The following is a 22,176-nucleotide window of genomic DNA, read 5'->3' as shown; positions in this document are numbered from 1 at the left end:
GTGACGCAAAAGTTGTCGGCAAACTACACCCACGGCCAAATCTGGCCCGTCTCCTGTTCTTGTACAGCTTGCAAGCCGACAATTTTTTTTCTTACTTTCTTAAATAGTTTAAAAAGAAAAAAATAGTATTTCGTGACACATGGAAAGTATATAAAATTCAAATGTCGGTGTCCATAAATAAAGTTTTATTGGAACGCAGCCTTGCTCATTTACTGACAAAAGCATCTGTGTTCGCTTCCATGCTCCAAAAACAGAGTTGAGTAAGCGCCAGAGGGACCATCTGGCCTAAAACATTTACTGCCTGCCCCTTTACAGAGAAAGCTTATTGACCCCTGTCATCTATAATCTAATTTTCAGCTCTAAGAACAGGACTAATTAGCCATGCGGCCTTCGTAGGATACAAAACGGACAGTTACACATCACACAACTTCAGGAGAAGTCGGCGAACTGTGAGCCCCAGAGTCCAAGAATCTACGTAACTCTTTTTTTGCACTCAGTGTCAGGACGCATGGGAAGGTGTTCTTTGCGCTGTGGAAGTGTTGTGGCTTGACCCATAAGGCGGTGATAAAAATGCATTTGGTTTTAACGTAATGAGTAAAATTAATGACGATTATTTTATGATACATTATCTTAAAAATTCTTTAAATTTTAATTTAGAGAGAAGGGGGGGGAGAGAGAAAGAGAGAGAGGGAGACAGAGAATCTTAAATAGGCTCCTCGCTCAGCTTGGAGCCCGACACAGGGCTCGATCCCGTGACCTGAGCTGAAACCCCATGATCCCATGGGATCCCATGGTCACGACCTGAGCTGAAATGAAGAGTCAGACGCTCAACCGACTGAGCCCCCCAGGAGCCCCTTCCTTCCTTTACAATCCTGAAGTTTGTTCGCTAACTCATCAGATGGCACACGACTGCTTATTTTGGAAAAATTTCCGATAAAAGGCCTGTAGAAAACGCAAGTGAAGACTGCAGCGGAGTTTATCTATTGGAAACCAGGTCAGAGCTGCGCCATTCCTACGAATCACAGCACAACAGAAGCCAAACCTGCAGCTCTCCAGTGTGGACGTGAAGAAGCACCATTCCCGACGAAATGCAAATTGGTGCCAGCGTCTACAGCCTCTGAGATCTTTTTGGAACTTCTGCTTGCTGACTGCGTAGCTGCGGGTGTTCCGGATTGAAGGGAGCGGAGAGCAGGTGCACGGAAAGTGGCAAGCTTTCGCACGCTTTCAGCCAAAGACACAGGTTCCAGCAACTGTGTCCTTGGTCTTCCGAGAAGATCGGACGCTGGCACCAGACCGCCTTACGGGGGGGCGTGCGCTGTGACCGGACGAAGAGGAAACAGGGGTCCGTGATTTAACTGTTTTGACCGGCCTCCCTTCTCTCAGCTGAAACAATTTCAAGCTTGACCGTCGCACCTCAAAACACGAATGCGATTTCATAAGTATTCAGAGAATACTTTGGTCACGCCGTACCCAGGACGGGTCAGAAAGAGGACGGCATCACCCCCGGCTCTCAGTGTCAACAAATAATCGATACATTTACATTTCAGTAAATGAGAGAGTTATTTTTAGGTCTCTTCTTGGGGACAGTTGCAGATCTGTTCAGCAGCACTTTCTGTCCCGGGGAGCCAAGGAACAATGCCGTCAAATGTCTGGCACCGCGGAGACGGGGGTTCTTCAACAATGTCTGCTTTTCACAAGCAGCGTCCAGCACTGAGAAAGTGCCGACACGGTGCCAGCCTGGTACCAGCCCGTGTTAGCTGCTGCTGGTGTTTAAGGATAAAAATAACTTGAAAACTCTTCAGGTTGAGAAACGTTCAGGGAAATGCTTTAAAAAACTCAGGCGACGAGACATGGTTATTCAGATTAAGAAACAGCGATGTCCGGCCAGATACAAGGGGAGAAAAAGACATTCCAAGATACCATTTGCACAGACGGCCTCAGGTGAGCCCTCTTCAGCTCACCTGCTGCTTTAACTCTTCTTAGAAATATGTTGTTTCAGTAAAGGGCACACGAATACGCTTTTTTTTGGGTTTATTTTCTTTTTTGGGAACCATCTCCAGACCGTTTATCACGATCCTATCGTCAGATACCATCCGATGTCTTAGGGTGTCCAACTGAAGAATCAACAAAAACCCCCTAAGTACTTTTGAAGATTTATGTATGAAAATTCTAAATTAGCCACGGGGGTGCTTATGATAATCTACTCTGATGTTTTGTTCCATGAACCTTCACTAGGTTGGTCATTCCGAAAGGAAATTGTAAGCAGAAAGTCAGCGTTTCCACCGCATGGAAGTAAGCTCGTATCTATGCTCTTACGTGGGTGTGTGTTACAAAGGTCTCTACGGGGAATCAGTCCCCTTGAACCAAACATGACATTCAAACTTTTGATCACAGGGACAGTGTGCTCATTTCCACCAGTCTTGGGTGAATTCTGGGGTCCGGTTCCTGGTCCCTGAGTATCTGAGCCACAGCTGTGTGATGTAACCTGCCAGGTGGCTGTGCAGGCCCCCGGGCACTGAGCGGGTGTCACTGCTCGCTGTCATCACCCAAGGCCAGCGTCCCTCACAGCACAGCAGGGGTGGGTTGCAGAGTCACCTCGGCCTGTATGTCCACACGAGTTCAAATGCAGTGCATGAAAGGTCGTCGCCACAAAGTGGTTTACAGGATGCGAACCTTTTGATCTCCATGAATATCGTGCGTCTTGTAACGGACTGAGCAATGGTCGCTTTGTCACGTGAGGGGGCTACGTTCTCCCTCTGCTTTCACGAGGTCCCAGAGTCGAGGGACAACAAAGGCAGAACACGTCAAAGCTGAGCCATCCACATCTGCCTAAAATACTGTTTTCACAGATGCCACTCACACCTGACGGGCAGAGCCGGGATCTCACACCACCTCCCCCCTGCTCCCACTGCCTCCCCCTGCTCCCGCTGCCTCCCCCCCCACTCGTGCCGCCTCCCCCCCCACTCCCGCCGCCTCCCCCCTGCTCACACCGCCTCCCCCTGCTCCCACCGCCTCCCCCTGCTCGCACCACCTCTCCCTGCTCACACCGCCTCCCCCTGATCCCACGACCTCCATCTGCTCACACCACCTCCCCCTGCTCACACCGCCTCCCCCCCTGCTCACACCGCCTCCCCCTGCTCACACCGCCTCCCCCATCACCTCCCCCTGCTCAGTCCATGTCCACCTGCTCACTCCACGTCCTGTTCCCTGGGTGCAGGGAGAGGCACCCATCTTGGAAGATGTGAGCGGCGGGCTTTTAGTCCAGGGAAGTGTCGGCTTAGAGAAGTTACATTGGAAGGTGATTACCCAATGACCACAACAGTTCGCGGAGGCTGGAGAAGAAATATCTAGGGTCTCTCCATCCCTCCGCTGCCTGCGCCCCGGACATCTTCAAGGATTGAGCGAATCAGACACGAAAATGCACTTTTCCAGGGGGCGGTGGACGGTGTTCGACAAACACCCAAATGCAAATGGCAGACATCCACACGGAAGCAGAGGCAGACAGCCTGCCCTCTGGAGCTTGGCGTGCAAACAAAATAAAGCCACGGCGGGTAGGCGTCCGCCCGAGCCAGCAAACGCCTCTGACCACCGAGGCCGTAAACAGCAGCGGGGCTCACACTAGGCAGGATGAAGAGGCAGCCCACACACCCACCAGCCGGGAGGGACCGGCAGCACAGGGGCCGTCCCCAAGGAGCGAAGCCCGAGACACCCCGCCACGTGGACACACTTGCAAAGCGCTGAGCGAAATGGCAGAAGTGTGCAGATCCACAGACAGAACGTGGATTAGCGGTTCAGGGACTGGAGGCGGCAGAGGGGGCGGAGAACCGCCATCGGTGCGTGTGGTCTCTGGGACAAGAAGCTTCTGGATTCGGTGATGGTGAGCACTGCCCACCTCCATGAACTTGATGGGCTAGAAATCGCATCTCAATAAAGCCGCGAACAATGAAAACGATGACGGAGGTCACTTCGCTCGCGTTGCTTTACTACAACTTTTCAACGAAACAGAAGAGACACCAGAACAAAAAAGGGGATGCGTTCAGATTTTCCACGCAATTGAAAAAAGCCAAACCATGTTGAGTATTTAATTCCTAACGCCGGCGAGCACACTGATGATGAGGTATCTTTGCAATAAAATAATTAGATCTATTACTCGTCAGGAGCAGGTTCTGAGCAAAACTTACAATCACAGGATTACTGAAAACCACTGCAGAGACAGAAATGTAACGATCTTCTGTACTGTGGCCTCCACACAGGACCGCCATGCCGGTAAGAAGGATGCTTTGGGCTGAGAATCAAAGATCTCAGTGTAACAGGTGTCTCTCTGGCTTTGTCTCCACTGGGAAGCACACTCCTGCTCAAATCCCCTCCCGGGGCTCACGCACTCAACAAGAAGCAGACGAGAAGTGGTCCCAATGGCTAGTACCCTTAGCGTGCAGGGGTGCTGTCCCGAGGATGACACAGGCAGGTACCGGACCCCCGGCTGAGAAGGTGGCCGTGGAACAAAGAGGCGCCAGGATGGCCCATACGGGGGGGAAGGTAGGAAAAGTAAATGTCGTCCTTACGAGGTCGGCGTGTCAGGCCCGTTACTGACTTCACTCCCCCCAAATTGCTGCTATTATAGCTCTGTTTTACCGATGTCAACAGCGAGGCCCAACGAGGTCAAAACAGAAAACACGCACTTATTAAGCAAGAGGCGGGATTTGAACCCCATTCAAAAGCAATCTCCAGGCGGGCAGGGTCCCGGCTGTTTTGTTCAGTGCTGTACCCCTGCACTCAGACGCGGCCTGGGGCGAAAGCGTTGCACGATAAAGATCGGTGGGACAAGTGATTCCTATTTCAAATAAGAAGACAACCTTCGTGGGATGCAGTAGGCGATATGGGCCGTGTGGTGAGAGCGTCGTAGCCCGGCCCCCGTTTAAATCTGGGCAAAGAAAACGTTGTTCTATTTTCTGTCTTTGAAGTTCCTGCAAGTGTAGGGTCCAAGCCACGTGGGGAGCTCCAGGGGGACCTGGACGTGATGCCCGGTGGTTTGAACATCCTCACTTTGGGAAGCCAGGCCTCAGGTGTGCAGGGAACGGGGAGCGCTGTTGTCCAGCCCCGCCCCTACCGACCACGGTCTCTGCTCACACGCAGGTGTGCTACGTGCTCACCACTGGGTGCCCCCTGATGACCCTCGACTCCCCGCGGGAAGCCCACCCCTGCAGCCACAGGCACAGGCGCCGTTTCAGGTTTCTCGGAGTGCGGACGTTGTCACCGCCGAGGCCCTGAACCCGGTGACGGCAGCAATGACAGAAGCCACACGCTTTCCGCGAGCAATTCCATTCCCACATTCTTGTCCTCTCTTGACTCCGAGAAGCTGCATGTCCCCGGAGCACCGCGGCTCCACGGAAGTGTCTGGAAACCTGGGAGCTGCTGACTCATCGGGACGATCTGGCAGTGAGCCCTCCCCTTCTGGCTCGTGGATCTGGCCGAGGACAGACATGGTTGCAAAAATAAGGACTTGAAGACTCACATAGTCTGTTACCGTTTTCGAAGATAAACCAGGGTTCTGAAATGCGAAGATGGAGTTCTATTTATACTTTAAATGTCAAACTGTGTATTTCCCCCTTTGTGAGCTTTGTGGGAGCCGGCTGCCGGCTACCGAGTCACCGTGCACTCGATGACGGGGCCCCAGCTCTACACACACCGCGTAGCCGCTGCCGAGCGCAAGTTCCGTGAATGGTTTAGAAACAACAGCCTTTGAAGGACTCGTACTGGTTTGCACAGTACTTCTAAGGCACATCTCTGAGCGCACCAGCCCGCCGCCGATCGTCCCGGGCACGCAAACTTGGAAAGAACATTTCCTGGAATCCAAGGAGCGTGTGCAGAAGACACGACCGTGATCCTGACGTCTCGGCCCCTGGGGCTCCCACCCTGCCCGAGGGCCAAGGTGTCCACACTTTCTCTTTGCCCTCCTATGGCCCCCTCCCCCCCCAGGTGGCTCCCCACCCCCCACAGGATCTCAGGCCTTTATTTCTCTAACTCAGTTGGAATGACAGTGAGAGCAAGAATGGCTCAGGGGACCAGACAGCATCCCCTGAAGGATGAGGCCGATTCCTACGTACTGGAAAAGCCGGAACCACAACCCGCTGCTCAGGAGGGAAATGCCCAAGGGACCCCCCAAGTCCTGCGGGATAAACATCCTGCCCCTCTGTTCCCAAGAAAAACAGCCCCGGCGACTACCGTGCTCCTCGAAACAGCCCTGAGAGCACAGGCTTCCTGATCCTACTGAAGCCCTTTAGTCATCTGTCCAGGCAAGCCACCGCCTACAGGGAGGCCCCCAGGAGGCCCTCTGTCAGCACACTCCACCGCACAGCTGGAGCGGCACTCGCTCCTTGTGCGCGGAGCCTCGCGGTCCACACGGCTGCCCCGTGCCTGCAGACAGGCGCACCTCCACCCTCGGGCCTCTGACCCAGCTTGGGGTCGCGGGAGACCCCCTTACTGTGTGTGTGAGGGTGAGCACGTGTGTCCATGCACGTGTGAGTGCGTGTCTGTGCACGTGTGCGAGGACGTGTAAGGGTGAGCGTGTCTCTGCACGCGTGGGTGAGTGTGAGCGTGTCAGTGCACGCGTGGGCGAGCGTGAGCACAGATTCCACTCCGCTGTGGCAGGTGCCACACAGGCCGGCAGAATGATGGACAAATCTTGTCCTGAGGCCCCGAGATGACCCGGAATCCGAGGAGCGAGCTTTGCGAGGACCTTACAGAGCGTTGCCGTCTGGAGGCAAGTGCCCCATCCCCTCGTCCCTCCACGTGTGGCACGCCATAGTGACGAAGGGTCACATTCCGGTTACAGGACCACTGGTTACAAGACATGCTCATGGTGTCTCTGGTTCTTAAGAAAGACTCCGAGACAAAGAAACTGAACAGTAAGACGTCATTTTTTGAAGTCACTGAAATACAAAAGTTTCAGCTAGAGGCAGAGGTAAGACCACCCCCCCCCCCCCCCCGCCACTGCCCCGGCATTAGAGAGACAGGGAGGAAGGTAGGGGTCCCTTCCTGTGCACATTTTATATAATCTGGAAAGTCCTGAAATAAAAACGGCCCAGATACACAAAGTCTACCTAATGAAACATTCCAGTTAGAATGTGCACGAACTGCATCCGTTTACCTGGATTTCACCTGCTGGCGACATGATGTGAGTGTCTCCAGCCGCCTCTGACCCCCCGAACGTCACCGTCTCCAGCCGCCTCTGACCCCCCGAACGTCACCGTCTCTAGCCGCCTCTGACCCCCTGAACGAGAACATCAAATTTGCTGGCACTGTGCTGTGTTCATCGTCTAGATTAGAAGCCCGCCTGTCGCCATCATCACAGCTGTCCCCTATCACACAGACGTGGGACTGTTTCTTTGGATCTGGAGCCTGGTGACATTCCACACAGCAGGAAGTCTGGGAGAAGCAAGGACCCGACTTTCACCCGTCAGTTGCTGTGAGCTAGGAGGCTATGGCCACTGGGCCCGCTCGTGCGGGAGGGACAGGGAGGCGTAAGGACCACGGACAGCTTCCTAGGAAGTGACACATCACAGCTCTGAGGGCAGAACCAGTCAGAGTGCACCTGCAGAGCACGACTCAGTCGCCAGTGGTGTGGACAGGAGAGGGGTCAGTCCGTGTGCTGGGGAAGGACAGCTGTGAGGCCCCATGTCCGGCCCGCAGTGCCGCTAAACTGGGGCGTAGCATGGTGTTTTGCTTTCCTTTTAAAGACTTCCTTCCTTCAGTTAAAAACCATCCAGGGTAATGCTCTCGGCGGAAGTGAGGACGCGGGCAGGCTCACCCCGGAGAGGATTCACTGTAGAAACACGCAGGTCCCTCCCGTGGCGGGCAGAGGGGGCGTGAGCACTGCTCTGCCCGCGGGCTGGTCCCCGGCCCCTGGACGCGTTCCTGGCGGCCGAGGCATCAGGAGGACACGGTCCACAGCCACACGGCAGCTCCTGAGTTCACCCCGCGAGTGAGTCCGGGCTGGGTGTGCGGAGGAAGCAAGAAATGTAACTTTTACTGGGGGGGCCACACGCGGGTGCTTTCAAACTGGGGGCCTGAGACCCACGAGCATAGCAGCGGGGCAGATGAAGGGATCCATAGACAGAGGCCCGGAGGATTCTGAGTCCCCGGGTCTCAGGCTGGGACACAGTGCTGTCCACTGGCCACAGCCCATCACAGATGCTATTTGTGCCTTTGTAAGGTCTGTGTTCCCTCTTTGTTCTGGAAGTCTTTCAGTTGTCCTATTGTGGCTCTGATGGCCTCGAGTGACTCTTAGCCACCCATTTTATGGCGAAGGCCACGCCAGTGGGGGCAAGTGCACACAGGGCAGTCACCATCAGGCCTCTGCGACTCCGGACGCCCAGCAAGCTCACGGTGCTCCCGAGAGTCGTTCCTTCTGCAGTGAGCCTCCACGGGTGCAGCGTGGCCTGGGCTTGGACCTTGCGACGCTCGCGGCCACCTCCCAGCCTCCTTCTGGACCCAGTACCCCCTCTCTCCTCACCTGACCTCACCAGCGGAGACGCTGGGGGAGGTGTTGGGAACGTGTGCTAGCCCGGGCCTGCTTTGGAGAAACCTCCCTCAGCTCTCTTTAGAAGGTGAAACACGGGTTCTGTCTCCCAACGTAGAAGGCCGTGAAGAAGCCGCCAACACTGGCCTCTGCTGGGGCAGGTCAGTGGCGAGGACAGCAGGGCCTGCCATGACCGCGAGGAGATGCCCCGCTTGGTACCCCACACCCTTGTCTGCAGGGGCTCCTTGCTGTCACCGGGGGCATCCTCGGGGCGGCGTGCCATGCAGGGTGCACCAGAAGGTGGGACCGAGCTGCTCAGCTGGGGGCAGCCGCTCCCCACAGGGGCCGCGTGGCCAGGGTTTCACCATCATGTGGAATTTCTACAGAACAGGTTGACCAGCAAGCCCCAAAACTACAAACCGCGTCTGTGGACCCCGTCCTCATGAAAACACTGGGATGAAGGCAGTCTTGGCAGCTGCCAGTTTCAAAGGACCAAAGCCACTCCCCGAGTTTCAGAGATAACTTTGTCAGTGAAGCACATGTGTGCACACGAGTGTGCATGCAAGTGGCCAACGTGCATGCACACGCACACGCGTGTTGACGTGCGGTGCTTATGCACACACACGCACATGCATGTTCTGATGCATAACACACATGCACACATGCACACGTGTGTTCTGACGCCCGACGCTTATGCACACGAGGCGAGCTTCTCGTGAGGGCAAAGCTCAGGTTGAGGACGTGCAGTCGGGTGGCCTGATCTTGGAACAGAGCAGTTTGCGGAAGAGGGGGCAGCGGGCTGGGGCAGTGTCCGTCGGATCACCGCGTTATCGCCAGGTGAGGACTCAGCCACATGGGGCTGGCCCTCCGCGAGGACACGGACGCCCCTACGTCTGCCACATGGACTCACCTTCCACAGGTGGCGGGGAGGCCGACAACACACGCGGGGCGTGGTGAGCCCAACCCCAGACAGCAGGGGGCAGTGTCCCCCTGTCCCGGCCAGACGGGGCCACGACGGGCTTGTGTGCCGGGGCCGCGTGACTCCTTCTGGCCCGGGGAGTGTCGGCGGAAGGGATGAACCCTGTCTCCCTGACGATTAGCCACCCCCCGGGTCCCCAGGCCCCAGGGGAAGCAGCCGGAACCTCTGAGTCGCTGCTGAGAGGACAGCTGCCTGACCTTGCCGGGCTGTGACACGGTAAAGCCGTGTCACGGAGCTCTGAGATTTTGGTGTCTGCAGGGTCCCAATGCAGCGGTCTTCTCAGTACGCGGGTCAGAGGAGTCCTTGCTCTGCAGGGGACGTGGGGGTGCAGACTGGAAGGTGGGAAGCTTGCCTCCAGATGTCTGGGGAAGGAGGGCACAGAGGGAGGGCACAGCCTGTGCAAAGGCCCCACGCTCAGGAGCAGAGAGCAAGTGGGTGAGGGAGGCAGGGCCGTGCGGGAGGTGCAGTCGGAATTCCCCCGGGCCCACTGGGAGCCACAGACTGTGAGGAGGGTGGCGGGCTCTGAACAGGGAGGGGCGTGAGGGCAGGGGCTGGCTGGAAGCAGGAGCCAGGTGGGGCTCCCAGAACCACCCGGGTGAGTGCCGACGGTGGCTTGGACCGCAGTGACAGACAGGCGGGAGCTAGACAAGCCCGCGAGGGTCCCGGGGGCGTTAGAGCCGGGCGCTGTCAGCAGAGGCGCACCGGCCACACTGCTGTCCGAGCGGCAAAGGACAGGGAGGCCCAGAGTCCGGCCAGAACCGGTGCGTGGTCACCAGGCACCGGCCTCCATTCCGTCCTGCTCGCCCACTACCTTCCTCAGGCGTCCCTGTCTCCGGGAAGACAGTGCACACACCTCCACGCACCTAAGTGTAAACACTGCCCACCCAAGGGTCACACGGCATACCGACTATCGAAGGCGTGATGCATTTCGTTAGGGAGGCCAGACGCTCGGGGGCAGCTGCACCCTGGTGGAGACGCTGGGTGGCGGTCCTCCCTGGCGAGCTCCACCCAGCGTGGCTCCTCTTGGACGCCCTGGACTCGTCACGACAGCCCAGGGCTCGGCCGTTAGGGCGTCAGCAAGCGCCTGAGGCTGTGGGTCCTGCCCAGAGGTCTGCGGGCCAGAGTCCTAGATACGTGGCCAAGCCATGTGTCCAGCAGCTGGTGCTGGGGGCTGGCGAGTAGAAGCAGACGTCCCAGGGGGCCTGAGCGCCCACAGTCACTGCGGGTGCCTCTGCGCTCTGCCCCACTCCCCACCCCCCCGGAGGGCATCGTGGCTGGAAACAGGTAAGCTCGGGGAGCAGGGAATTGACTTTGCTGGGGAGGGGGGGCAAGGGGCGGCCTGGGAGCTGCCCGGACGCAGCACATCTTCACAGATGTCCATGGGTCTAAGAGACACAAGTACCATCACAGTCACCGAAGTGCACAGACTAATACGTATTACGTTGTCTCACTGTTTTTGACGTATCTGTCAAATAGAAACGGAAGCGGCCTCTGTTCTCCCCGGGCCCCCCGGGGCCGAGCCATTGTGCCCTCCGTGGGGCTCAGAGCAGGGCCAGGAGCCACAGTCTTGTCCTTGTGGCCTTTGAGCTTCTAACCGTCCTGGCAGTCAGGCCCTCGTCTCTACAACGAGGGGTCAGACAAGACGATTTCCAATGTTCCTTCAAGTTCTCGACTCGTGGTTTTGACTCTACGGTTTATATCTGCCCCCAAAGACACACTCAGGACTGATTCCGTCCCTGGTGCGCATACGAGTAAGACGGCTCAGGCAGCCATGGAGCCACAGGTAGCAACAAAAGCCAGCAGCCGCTGTTCCAAGAGTGGGTGGTGCAACAGCCGTTCTCGGAGGGCACCGAGGACCGCCCCAGACAGACAGCTAACGAGGGGTCCCCAGGAAGGCACAGCGCTATTACTGAGCTGACCCAGAACCCTCTATCAGTAAGGACTACAACCTACTAGTTTTCTAGCTTAATCTACGAATCAGGATCGATTCAACACAAAGATTCCTCGACAAAGCATCTCAAAGAGCTTTGCTCATGGAAAGGCCTTGGAAACCACAAAAAGCAACGATTGTTTTAACGCTATGTGAAAGCACTCAGGGAACGTATCTTTCTGTCTGCGGCACAGCATTCCTCCTCCTGGTCCTGCTCTTATGGACACTTCCCACCAGGAGGGACACCCCCACCCCACCCGGGTCCCTGGAGGCATGTGAGGGGGCCATGCGGGAGACCCACAAGGCAAGGTCACTAGGAGGACGCTTGCATCACGCCGAGCGCCCGGGCACGAGGAAGCTCGTTACCTGGTTTATTTCAATTTGCCTGTGCAACTAACCAGTGCGTTCGCCGGACAAGAACCCCAGGGTTGTTGAAGACCGCAGGGTTATGTGAGACAACAACTTAAACAGGAGGGAAATTCTTACAGCTGGCTCAACAGAGCTGCGCATCCTTTGAGGAAGGCAAGGAGCCTTGGTTCTGCCGGTAGGGCTGACGGTCCCGGTGGCAGACGGGAGCGTCAGACACGTGCACGTTCCCTAGCTGGTTCCTAAGCTGCGGGCACGTCTGCTGTCCCCCCTGCCTGCCTGGGGGGGAACCAAGACACAAGATGAGCACACGGGCAGAGATCGCACAGCTAACAGGTGGTGCGGCCGCATTTCCTCCCACGTTAACGGGAGAAATTAAAAAAAAAAAAAAACGGACTGGGTCTCACTTTCCATTTGGGCATCTAGGAATCTCTGGGTTCAATGAGAAGTCCAGCTATGAGCAACTGCTGTAGGGCAGACCCATGGTCTTACTTTAGTCGACCTCCACTCTGCGCTTTTTATATTGTATTGTTTCCTGGTGCGTGAGCCAACTCAAGCTTTGTGGCATGAAGATACACATATACACACACGTATCTATACTTCAGTTACATGTATACACTTCAGTGTTTCTAGTAGGACTACTTTTTGGCTTCGCCTTAAACATGGCTCATTGTATCTCCATCATTTGAGCACCAAGGTGCTGATGGATCTGCACAGGGGTCCGCCCTCAGCCACGCGAGGGGTCCTGCAGGCGATGTTCTCGGGACCCCGACACGCTGCACAGGTGCGCCCGAATCTCCCTGACGTGCTGGGGCCGCGTCGCTTCTGCTTGGACTTTTGAGATGCGGGTCGCGTCCGGAAGGAACCACGGTTGTCTGGGAAGAGCAGGGGTGCCCTCTTTTGGGGATTTTGCTCCCTTGTCACTATAACTGAGGGAGACCCAAGGCGTCTGCTCGTGGCAACTGCATTGTTCCAGCCCGTGTTTCAGTCCTGCGGCTGGTGAACTCTGGAGGGAGGGGTGGAGGTACGTGTTCCTTGCTGGCTGGGCTTCAGATGACAAGGACCACGTATGACACGTGTGGGTGTGTGGTTCAAAAAAAGCTCAAAAACAGGCCTACCACAAAACAACCTGGTTCCCCAAAGCTCAGACAACACAGGGTTCCCTAGGCTACCGTGTTTCCTTCCTCTTCGGGTAACTAGGCAAACAGTCCTGAAGTATAACCACACACTGTCATAAAAAAACACTACAGAAAGGGATTTGTACGTGTGCTCTGAGGAGTTATTTACTTAGGTCAACAGCAATCCTTCATTTGGATTTTCCCTTGAAACGGAAAAGTCAATACAAATATTTGGTGCATCGCTGTGTAGATGACCAGCCGTGGCCTTCCCAGAGGTGGGGGCTAACTGTGCCCTTGGTGATTCTGAGTGTGTGGCGTGCAGGCCGGCAGCTTAGGGCACCTGCACCACGGTCAGCACAAACCTCTCTCGGCCCCTCTAGTCCCGTCCTCCATGCAGGGCTCCTACCGGCCGCGGTAAGACAATCTTTTGTCCTGACATTCACAGAGACCTTGAGTACATCCTGCAGGAGCGTGTCAGGTAAGGGATAAGGACCATTCTTCGGACAACACGATCATTAGGAGCCTGGAGATTACCGCTAAACGGGTGCCGCTGACTCAGGGCTCACAGAGCATCGCGAAAGCAGGGCTTTTTACTTGGGAAACTTCTGCACTTTTTATCGTACTTTCCAGTCAGGAAAAGTGGGAGACGGCTGCCGATTTCATTTAGAGTGACATTTGTACAACACTTTGTAACTCATTTAAAATTTTGTTTAATGCTTATTTATTTTTGAGACAGAGAGAGAGAGAGAGAGAGCACACGTGAGCAAGTGGGGGAGGGGCAGAGAAAGAGAGAGAGAGGGAGACACAGACTCTGAAGAGGCTCCAGGCTCTGAGCTGTCAGCACGGAGCCTGAGGCGGGGCTTGAACTCACAAACTGTGAGATCATGACCCGAGCCGAAGACGGACGCTTTCCGGGTGCCCCGAACACTTTGTAATTTAGCATGAGCTCTCATATGTATTTCCTGAGATTATACAGTCAAGACCGGGAGCCAAGATCACGTTTGATTCTCTTTTCCCTGTCACTCTGCCCCTCCAGCCTGGGGTTCCTTTGCATTTCAGGAAAGCGCTAGGACGGGTTACGGGTGGAAGACTCTCGTAAGTCAAAAGCAGGGGCCCAGCCGCTCTGCGGGGCCGCCTTGTCTGCGTCTTCAGGCTTGCTGAGCACAGAACAGTGGGAGCCAGCAGGCCCCTGGGCCGTCCTTACTCAAGGTCAGAGGGCGGGCGCCTCGCGCTTCCCTCTGGGGTGACTCGGCCTGGGTCCAGTGTGAGTCGCACGTGCCGAGGTGATGATTCGGGAGCCGCTTCCTGACCACGTGAGGGTGGCTGTCGACCCCACATCCGTAAGCGTCTCCAGGGCTCTAGGCCTCAGAAGTCACGGTAAACACAAGAGGCGGAGGGGGCCTGTGTCATTATTCTTCCCACCGGGAGACAAATCTAAGTTTGTCACATGACTGAAACGGCAGCATCTCTGCTGGCTTTCACCGTCAACTGCAGGCAGCCATTGTCCGAAGTGTCCCTCTGGGACCACTGTCCAAACCCTCCCTCTGGGACCACTGTTCTGAAAACAACCAGGGGAACAATGAGGAAGGTGGTGGTTGCTTTAAAGATAAGTAAGCTTCGGGGCGCCTGGGTGGCTCAGTTGAGGGTCCGACTCTTGGTGTTGGCTCAGGTGATGATCTCACAGTTCGTGGTTTCGAGCCCCATGTTGGGTTCTGTGCTGACAGCGTGGAGCCTGCTTGGGATTCTGTCTCTCCCTCCCTCTCTCTGCCCCTCCCCCCACCACTCTGTCTCTCTCAAAAATAGGTAAATAAGCTTTAAAAAATAAAAACAAGTAAGCTTAGCCAAATCATTCCAAAAGGTATTCTTATCATATAGAAAGCTTTAATTTGGACATTTTTATATTGTCATTTTCTTTTACGTGTGTATATACATATGCAGTTGGAATACAGGAGGAGAGAGAGAGTCGAGAGGAACCTTTGTGTTAGAGGTTCAGAGACGGACTTATTCTCGCAATCATCGACGCTCGGACATTCCCTTCAAATCTGCAGACTGCCTTCCCTTTGCATTCAGAACACCTGTGGGGGGCGCCTCGCTCGAGAGCTGCCTCTAAGGCCTGGAGACCCCACCTGGAAGGCAGCGGACTATGCCCCTCCGCCCAATTCCCGTGAAAATCGACGTGCAACACGTCCACCCAGGCGGGTATTGATTCCTGTGGCAGTATCTGACTGGTTTCCGTTAAACGAATCTTCCTGGTTTTCCGTCTCTGGGCCTCTGGGTTGTGCCGGTTTTCATTACAGTTTAAGACACTGAGCAAATGGGCAGTGGGACTTGTGTAATTATGAGCGCTTACTCAGGGCAGGATCACAGGAACAGAAGGGATTTTTGAAAAAGAAGCAGCAAATCAAGAACACAAAAATTGCGGTGGCTTTTCCTGCCCGAGAATCAAACGACAAAGAAGCCCTTTCTGTAAGTAAGCAGCGGCCAGGCCAGGGAGCGTGGCGAGAGGCTGTCGGCCAGGAGAGCCACGATGAGCAGGTGCAGGGGGAGCTTACTTCTGTAGCCAGAAAACCGCTCTCCTCCCCTCCCCTCTACCCTGCGCCCTCAGGGTCCTGGCCAGTCCCCTGCTGCCCCCTTGTCCCCACCTCTTTGGGAATTCTTGGAGAAGAGAACACAGTAAGGCGTGTGGACAGATCTGCTTGGCTGTGTGACCTTGGGGGCGTCACTGAGCATCGTGGCCACATGGGAAAGGGGAGTTTTTTCCATGTAAAATCAGATGAGAACTCGTTTATTCTCAGGGCGGGGGGTGGGCACAGAAATGGAAATGAACAACGTATATAACGGCGACGTGTGTCAGCTGGGCTCCACAAAATGTACACTTTTATAGAAAACGGTTATTTTCCAACGCCTCCCGAGTCATTCCTGGTGGTTGAACTATCTGGGCTTTGGGACCGTTTCACTTCCCTGTTAGATATTTTTCACCGGCACCGTTAGGTTTTCCACCCCCAATTGGTCAAACAGATGATGAGAGAAATATTGTACAGTGAGGATACACGTGGGAAGTCTCTGGCCTCTGTGTACAGACAGGCACACAACACAAGAACCCGAAGGGGACGGGCCCCCAGGGCGGTCACGTTGTCGGGGAGAAGAGACAGCAGGTGGCTAATGAAGGGGGCTTACCTCCACGTTTCTAGGGGGTCTGCAGTTTTAATACTGAGAACAGAGCCATGGATTACTCATGTAACGATAAAATTAAAACCATCCCTCAATGAGTGCACGTGCACACAGATGTCACACAAAGCCACGACTACAAGTTCCGTGTCACCTACCGAACACGTCACTGTCTTCCGAGGCCTCCCGGGAAAGGTAGTGGGGGTTCCTCCTCTTGCTAGATTCTCCTGTGCTCGTGTCTGCATCCTGGGAACAAAACAAAACAGACAACACCCTTTCTTAAGATGCAGTGTTTCACCTGGGTGCCTGGGGGGGCTCAGTGGGTTGGTTAAGCATCTGACTTCAGCTCAGGTCGTGATCTCATGGCTAGTGAGTTCCAGCCCCGCATCGGGCTGTGCTGACAGCTCGGAGCCTGGAGCCTGCTGCGGATTCCGTGTCTCCCTCTCTCTCTGCTCCTCCCCCGCTCGTGCTCTGTCTCTCTCAAAAATAAAAATAAATAAACATTAAAAAAAAAAAGATGCAGTGTTCTATCAACAAGCTAGTTGTAATACATTTTTCTTCTTGTAAACTTTGTGGCAAGATAATTAGCTCAGGGTGGGTTTTCTGCAGAGGATTCTGGATTCTGGCCTGTTTTCTCTGCCTGGGCTTGCAAGCATTCTCTTGTTCCAGGGGATAGGTTTTCACACAAAGGAAATTGCAGATCACCTCGGATAAAATAAATCAGCGGCACATCACGGCCTGCGCTCCGGAAGCCGGCCCAGTGGCTGTCTGGGTTGCAGGAAAGGATGGATGCCAAACCCGACTTTCTTGAATTCCAACTCCGGCCTCCTGGAAGCCAGGCAGGGCAGCCTTGGTGGGAGGCCGGGCAGAGACCTCCCCTCTGCCCCTTCCTGGGCCCCTAACGGCAGCACCAGAGTGCACGTTCTTTTTGACTTGAAGAGTTTAAGGGCATAGAGTAGATATGGTTTAGCTTCTATTCTTGGCGATCCGTCGGGAAGGCTCGCATAGACGCCCCTGCAAAGGACCCTGACAAGCACAGCGGGAGGGCCTGCTCTCCCCTCCCCACCACCCCTGGCAGGGGCGCCCAGCCTTTCCAGCTTGTCCTGTGCTCCTTTATTTATTTATTTATTTATTTTTAAAATTTTTTTTAACGTTTATTTATTTTTGACACAGAGAGAGACAGAGCATGAACGGGGGAGGGGCAGAGAGAGAGGGAGACACAGAATCGGAAACAGGCTCCAGGCTCTGAGCCATCAGCCCAGAGCCCGACGCGGGGCTCGAACTCACGGACCGCAAGATCGTGACCTGAGCCGAAGTCGGACGCTCAACCGACTGAGCCACCCAGGCGTCCCAGTCCTGTGCTCCTTTAGAAGAGCCTCTGCACGGCGCCCGGCGCCCGGCGCGGCCTGACCTGCCTCTGCGGCCAGAGCACGCGCCCCGACCTGAGCCACTGCCACGAAGGCCACCGTTGCTGCTGACCGTTCACCTGGTTTGCACTTTTCCCGGTTACGAGCAGCGCCCGTGAGCTGGGGTTGCTGACTCACGGGCCACAAGCCCAGGGTTCGTTCCCGGACTCTGCCCCCGTGGCTTGAGGCTCCCGCAGCCGCACTCCGGCCTCCACCCTTGCTCTGTATCACTTTGTCCCAGGCCACTCTCATTTCCTGAGGTTCCAGCTAGGACTTTTTCCTATTTTACGTTCTTTTCCTTCTAAAGAGAGGAGAAACAGTGACCAGGGCAGCGGGCTCCAGAGCCATACTGCCTGGGTGTATACTCTGGCTTGGCTCTTATTTACTGGCTGTGTGACCTGGGGCAAGTCACTTAACCTCTCTGGGCTTCAGTTCCCTTTTCTATAAAAGAGAGGAAATACTGATACTGCTTATCGTGCTGGTAATCGGGGTTAATAAAGTTAATATTTGTAAGTGCTTTCAACACACCTGGCGCACAGAAACTGTACAATGAGTGTTTGTTAAATAAAAGGGAAACTCTGAAAAAAAAAAAGGTGAACACCCTCCCCTCTGTCTCAGCTCTGGCTCTTGGCTGCCCCTCCCCCAGCTCTGTTCCCAAGCTTTGTCTTACAGCCGGTGGGCCTCACCTGCCCGGCTTTCCCCCCTCCACTTCTCCCATGCTCTGGCAGATCTCTGGGGGGCCTAGAGAGCGGGCACGTGGCCCCGAGGCTGGGCACCGGCCCTGCAGAAGCTTCTGGGGCCGGCTGGACCGGCGTCACCTCCGGGCACCGCCAGCAGTGTGCTCCCCCTGGGCCAGGTGGGCAGGAGGCGGGGAGGGAGACGCCCTTTGGGACGCCAACGTGCCCAGCTAATCTGACCCAGGAAGTCCCGCCCCTCCATCCCCCTCCTTCCCAGGTTCCGGGCTCTACTTGGGTCTGCATCGCAACAAAACCCATCCTAATACGAGTCTTCTCGTGAGGAGGCCATAAGTGCCTGTCCTGTCAACATAAGGTCTGATTCAGACCAGGACGGATTCACAGTCAGGGAGCAGCACAGGCAGGCAGCCGGCAGGTCGGAGAGGAGGCGAGGGCCCAGGCTGGAGGTGACCTCCGTGGCCTTGGGGAGGTGGAGGCCAGCCCTCTGGGGTTCACACCTGTGCTCCCCACCGCTGCCCCCAGGTCCCTCTGGAAGGCTCTAGCCCAAACGAGGGTAGGGTTCCCGCTCCTACATCAGCATGGGGTCTCCACTTCCCATGGGGAAGACAAGGGCAGACGGATGGGTGAGATCCCACCGGCCAACATTTAGAACCTGGTTCCTACCATTAAATGATGTCCAATGTTATACATATAAAAAAGGCTTATTGTTAATTAACACCCTGAACACGGAGGAGGGAGAAGTTTGCTTTCATTTTCACAGTGAAGCTGATGTTACCAGCTGGGTTTTTAAAAAAATTTTTTTTTCTTAACGTTTATTTTTGAGACAGAGAGAGACAAAGCATGAACGGGGGAGGGGCAGAGAGAGAGGGGGAGACACAGAAGCCGAAACAGGCTCCAGGCTCTGAGCGGTCAGCACAGAGCCCGACGCGGGGCTCGAACTCACAGCCCGCGCGATCGTGACCTGAGCCGAAGTCGGCCGCTTAACCGACTGAGCCACCCAGGTACCCCACCAGCTGGTTAATACACTAAATTGGGGTTTCCCAGACTGAGATCTAACAGTCTCATAAAATCACTATTTAACAGCACACAGTCGTGTTCAAACTCACTGGTAATTGAAAAGATACAAAGCAAGACAAGAATGAGAGACTGTTTTCTAACATCCTGATGTATTCTCGACTTGACAAAGTTGAGAAAAAAGCCCTTTGCAGCCTTGTTGGGGATGCAGTGACACAGGAGCCCTCTGGGAGCTGGATAAACATTCACAGCAGGTTCTGTGACACCAACAATAACAAAACCAAGCTGTCCCTCCCCTGGATCAGGCTCTCGCCTCCTGCCCTCAGGGTCCAGGAGGGTCAGAGTGTCTGGGAGGGAGGACCTGGCCAGGCTCAGCCCCACCCCTAGTGGCTTCCTCCTCCTGCCCTCAGCCTTCCTCCCCCTCCCCCCTCCCCCCTTCCCCTTCTTCCCCTCCCTCTCTTCCTGCCCTCCTCCCCACACCCTTCCCCTCCCACAAGGGCAGGTCTGAACTCCTCTCCCCTGCAGACTTGGCCGCCGCTCCCCCCCACCCCACCCCCGCCCCTGTAGGCTCACTCCTCTCTCCCCCAACCAGGCTGTAAATTGTTTGACAAGAGGGACCTGGCCTTATAAACCCTTTTGTCCCCAGACCTCGCCAGCGTCTGGCACCCAGCAAGTGCCGGAGAGAAAACTGTTCGGCTGTTACACTGACAAAGCTTTTGGTGGCAGAGGAAGCCAAAGGTGGCTCAGTGGGCGTTTTCTCATATCCACCTATTTACTCAGAGGAGAGTAAAACTTGGGTGGGCAAGCACTTCTCGACAGGTCCGTTCGTCAGCCGTGAATCCAGTCTCGTGTCTTTGTTTCACGTCGCGCTTTGAGGCTGACAGCAATGTCATCTTCTTTGCCAAGCACACAATACCCATCACTGGAGAAGTAATCGATCGAATACAATTTAGCTGCCGTGTTCCTTCATCGCGGGTGCCTCTTCTCACGCTTTCACATTTAGGTCAAGAAGCCCCTTACGACCAGCAGCGTCTTCGACTTAGAACCGAGGACTCCTTCTTTCTGGGAGGCTTGGAGTCTCAGGGATGAGGGCACTTCGGGGTCAGGGTCAAAGCTCGGTATGGAAAGCGAACCACTCTGCCCTCAGTGACTGCAGCTGGATGATAGGGTCACACAGCCTCCCTGTCTCCGCTGCTGGGGTCGGCGCGGCCGGACGTGGTGGCGAAGAGATAGCTGGTGTCCTCAGCCCGTGCCCGGTGCAGGCTTCCCTGCTGCAGCATCAGAACGGGCACCGTCTGCTCCTTCAAGGGGCCACAGGGGGGAGGCGGGGCGGAGTCCCGATGACAGACGGGACCCCGAACCTCACCCACCTCCTCCGGTCATAATGCGTCATAACTCCACGCGCTGTGCAGGACGCTGTGCGAAAAGTCCACGCGCACGGCCTGGGAAATCTACTCGCTGACTTCTGTCCCAACAAAGAGTTACTTTCTGAGACCTGATGCTGTTGCTTTACGGCGAACATAAAATATATCCTTACGAAGAACACACTTCCAACAAGCGAAACGTCCACCAGCAAAACACACATGATCAAGATGGTGTGGGTCAAACGTAAGGGAATTTTCACGATAAAGAAAGTAAATAACAGACATAAAACACTCAGATACACAAAGAGGGTCGGTGCCGACAAGACCTGCGACCCAGGGTGTCACTGCCCCAACGTGTCCTGATTCTCAAATCGTGTCTGTGACTGCACGTGTCTAAATGTGTTTCAAGCAGTCATGGTTCCTTCATAATATTTGTACCAATTTTCATTTCCATCAGCCTAAATATGAGAGAGGTGACCGATGTAAGAATTCACTTACTTTTCCATATTAATTTTAGGGGTAAACACAATAAGGCAAAAGTCTCATAATTACAAATGCCGATTTAACAATATTTTTACAAAAAATTTTTTTAAACGTTTATTTATTATTGAGAGACAGAGCATGGACAGGGGAGGGGCAGAGAAAGAGGGAGACGCAGAATCCGAAGCAGGCTCCAGGCTCCGAGCTGTCACCACAGAGCCCGACGCGGGCTGCAACTCACAAACCGTGAGATCATGACCTGAACCGAAGTCGGATCCTTAACCGACTGAGCCACCCAGGCGCCCCTAAAAATATTTTAAAATATTGAGGCACCTGGGGGGCTCAGTTGAGTGTCCGACTCTTGATTTCAGCTCAGGTCATGATCCTGGGGTCGTGGGATCAAGCCTTGCACTGGGCTCCCAGCTGAGCATGAAGCCTGCTCAAGATTCTCTCTCTCCTTCTCCCTCTGTCCCTCCCCCCCAACTCACGTGCTCTCTCCCAAATAAAAAAAACTAAAAATATTTCTAAATGCAGATGAGACTTATTTTTCAACACGGATACAACACTCATGATAAATTAAGCAATTTACCGCATCCCTGGTCTGTATGTTTTCACTCAACAGTCTTCATCCAAGTGGGATTAAAACTCCCCTCGTAACCAACGGGTTCTCTGCTCACTGAATGACGCCCCTGAGGGACAGGTGCACTCAAGCCCTGCCCAGTGTCTGGCCCCCTCCCGTCCTTGTTCAGAAGAGAAGCGAGGCCCTGTCTGCTCCGGGCACTGCCATCCTAGGGGCCCCGGGTCCGTCGTCTGTGCTGTTGGACACAAGCTGAGCAGACAGCGTTTCTCGTCTTTTCTGGTTCTGGGCACCGTCCTGAATGGAAGCCCCGGGACGGAATCTACTTTAGCGTTGGAAGTGTTTCACAGTTCGCTTTCAATGTAAGTGTGGGTATTTGTTGCATTTCCTAAAGAAACACTGACTTTCGAAGGAGACCTGTTGAGGGGACCAAGAGTCACGTACTCACCTACAGGGAAAGGTGCGGTGTGTGCATTCGGTGCTTGGGGGACATGCTGTGTGTGCGGTCACCTGAGGGATGTGCTTTGTGTGGTCACCTGGGGGACGTGCAATGTGTGCGGT

The 22,176-nt window shown here is 55.0% G+C and overlaps 1 protein-coding gene across 4 annotated transcripts in view; it reads right to left on the bottom strand.

Annotated features, from left to right (window-relative positions):
* MBP (myelin basic protein) overlaps positions 1–22,176 on the bottom strand; it is a 92,728-nt gene that overhangs the window by 49,200 nt on the left and 21,352 nt on the right. For all 4 annotated transcript variants that reach the window (XM_040478546.1, XM_040478545.1, XM_040478544.1 and 1 more), the window contains exon 2: positions 16,238–16,325. In XM_040478546.1, coding sequence (XP_040334480.1) covers positions 16,238–16,325 — 88 coding nt within the window. The remainder of the gene's footprint in view (positions 1–16,237; positions 16,326–22,176) is intronic.

The sequence above is a fragment of the Herpailurus yagouaroundi genome, unplaced genomic scaffold (assembly GCF_014898765.1).
Source record: "Herpailurus yagouaroundi ecotype Mexico unplaced genomic scaffold, PumYag 142, whole genome shotgun sequence".
In the NCBI taxonomy this organism is placed as follows: Eukaryota; Metazoa; Chordata; class Mammalia; order Carnivora; family Felidae; genus Herpailurus; species Herpailurus yagouaroundi.
Note: the sequence above shows the minus strand (reverse complement) of the source record. Positions and strands in the feature narration are given on the sequence as shown.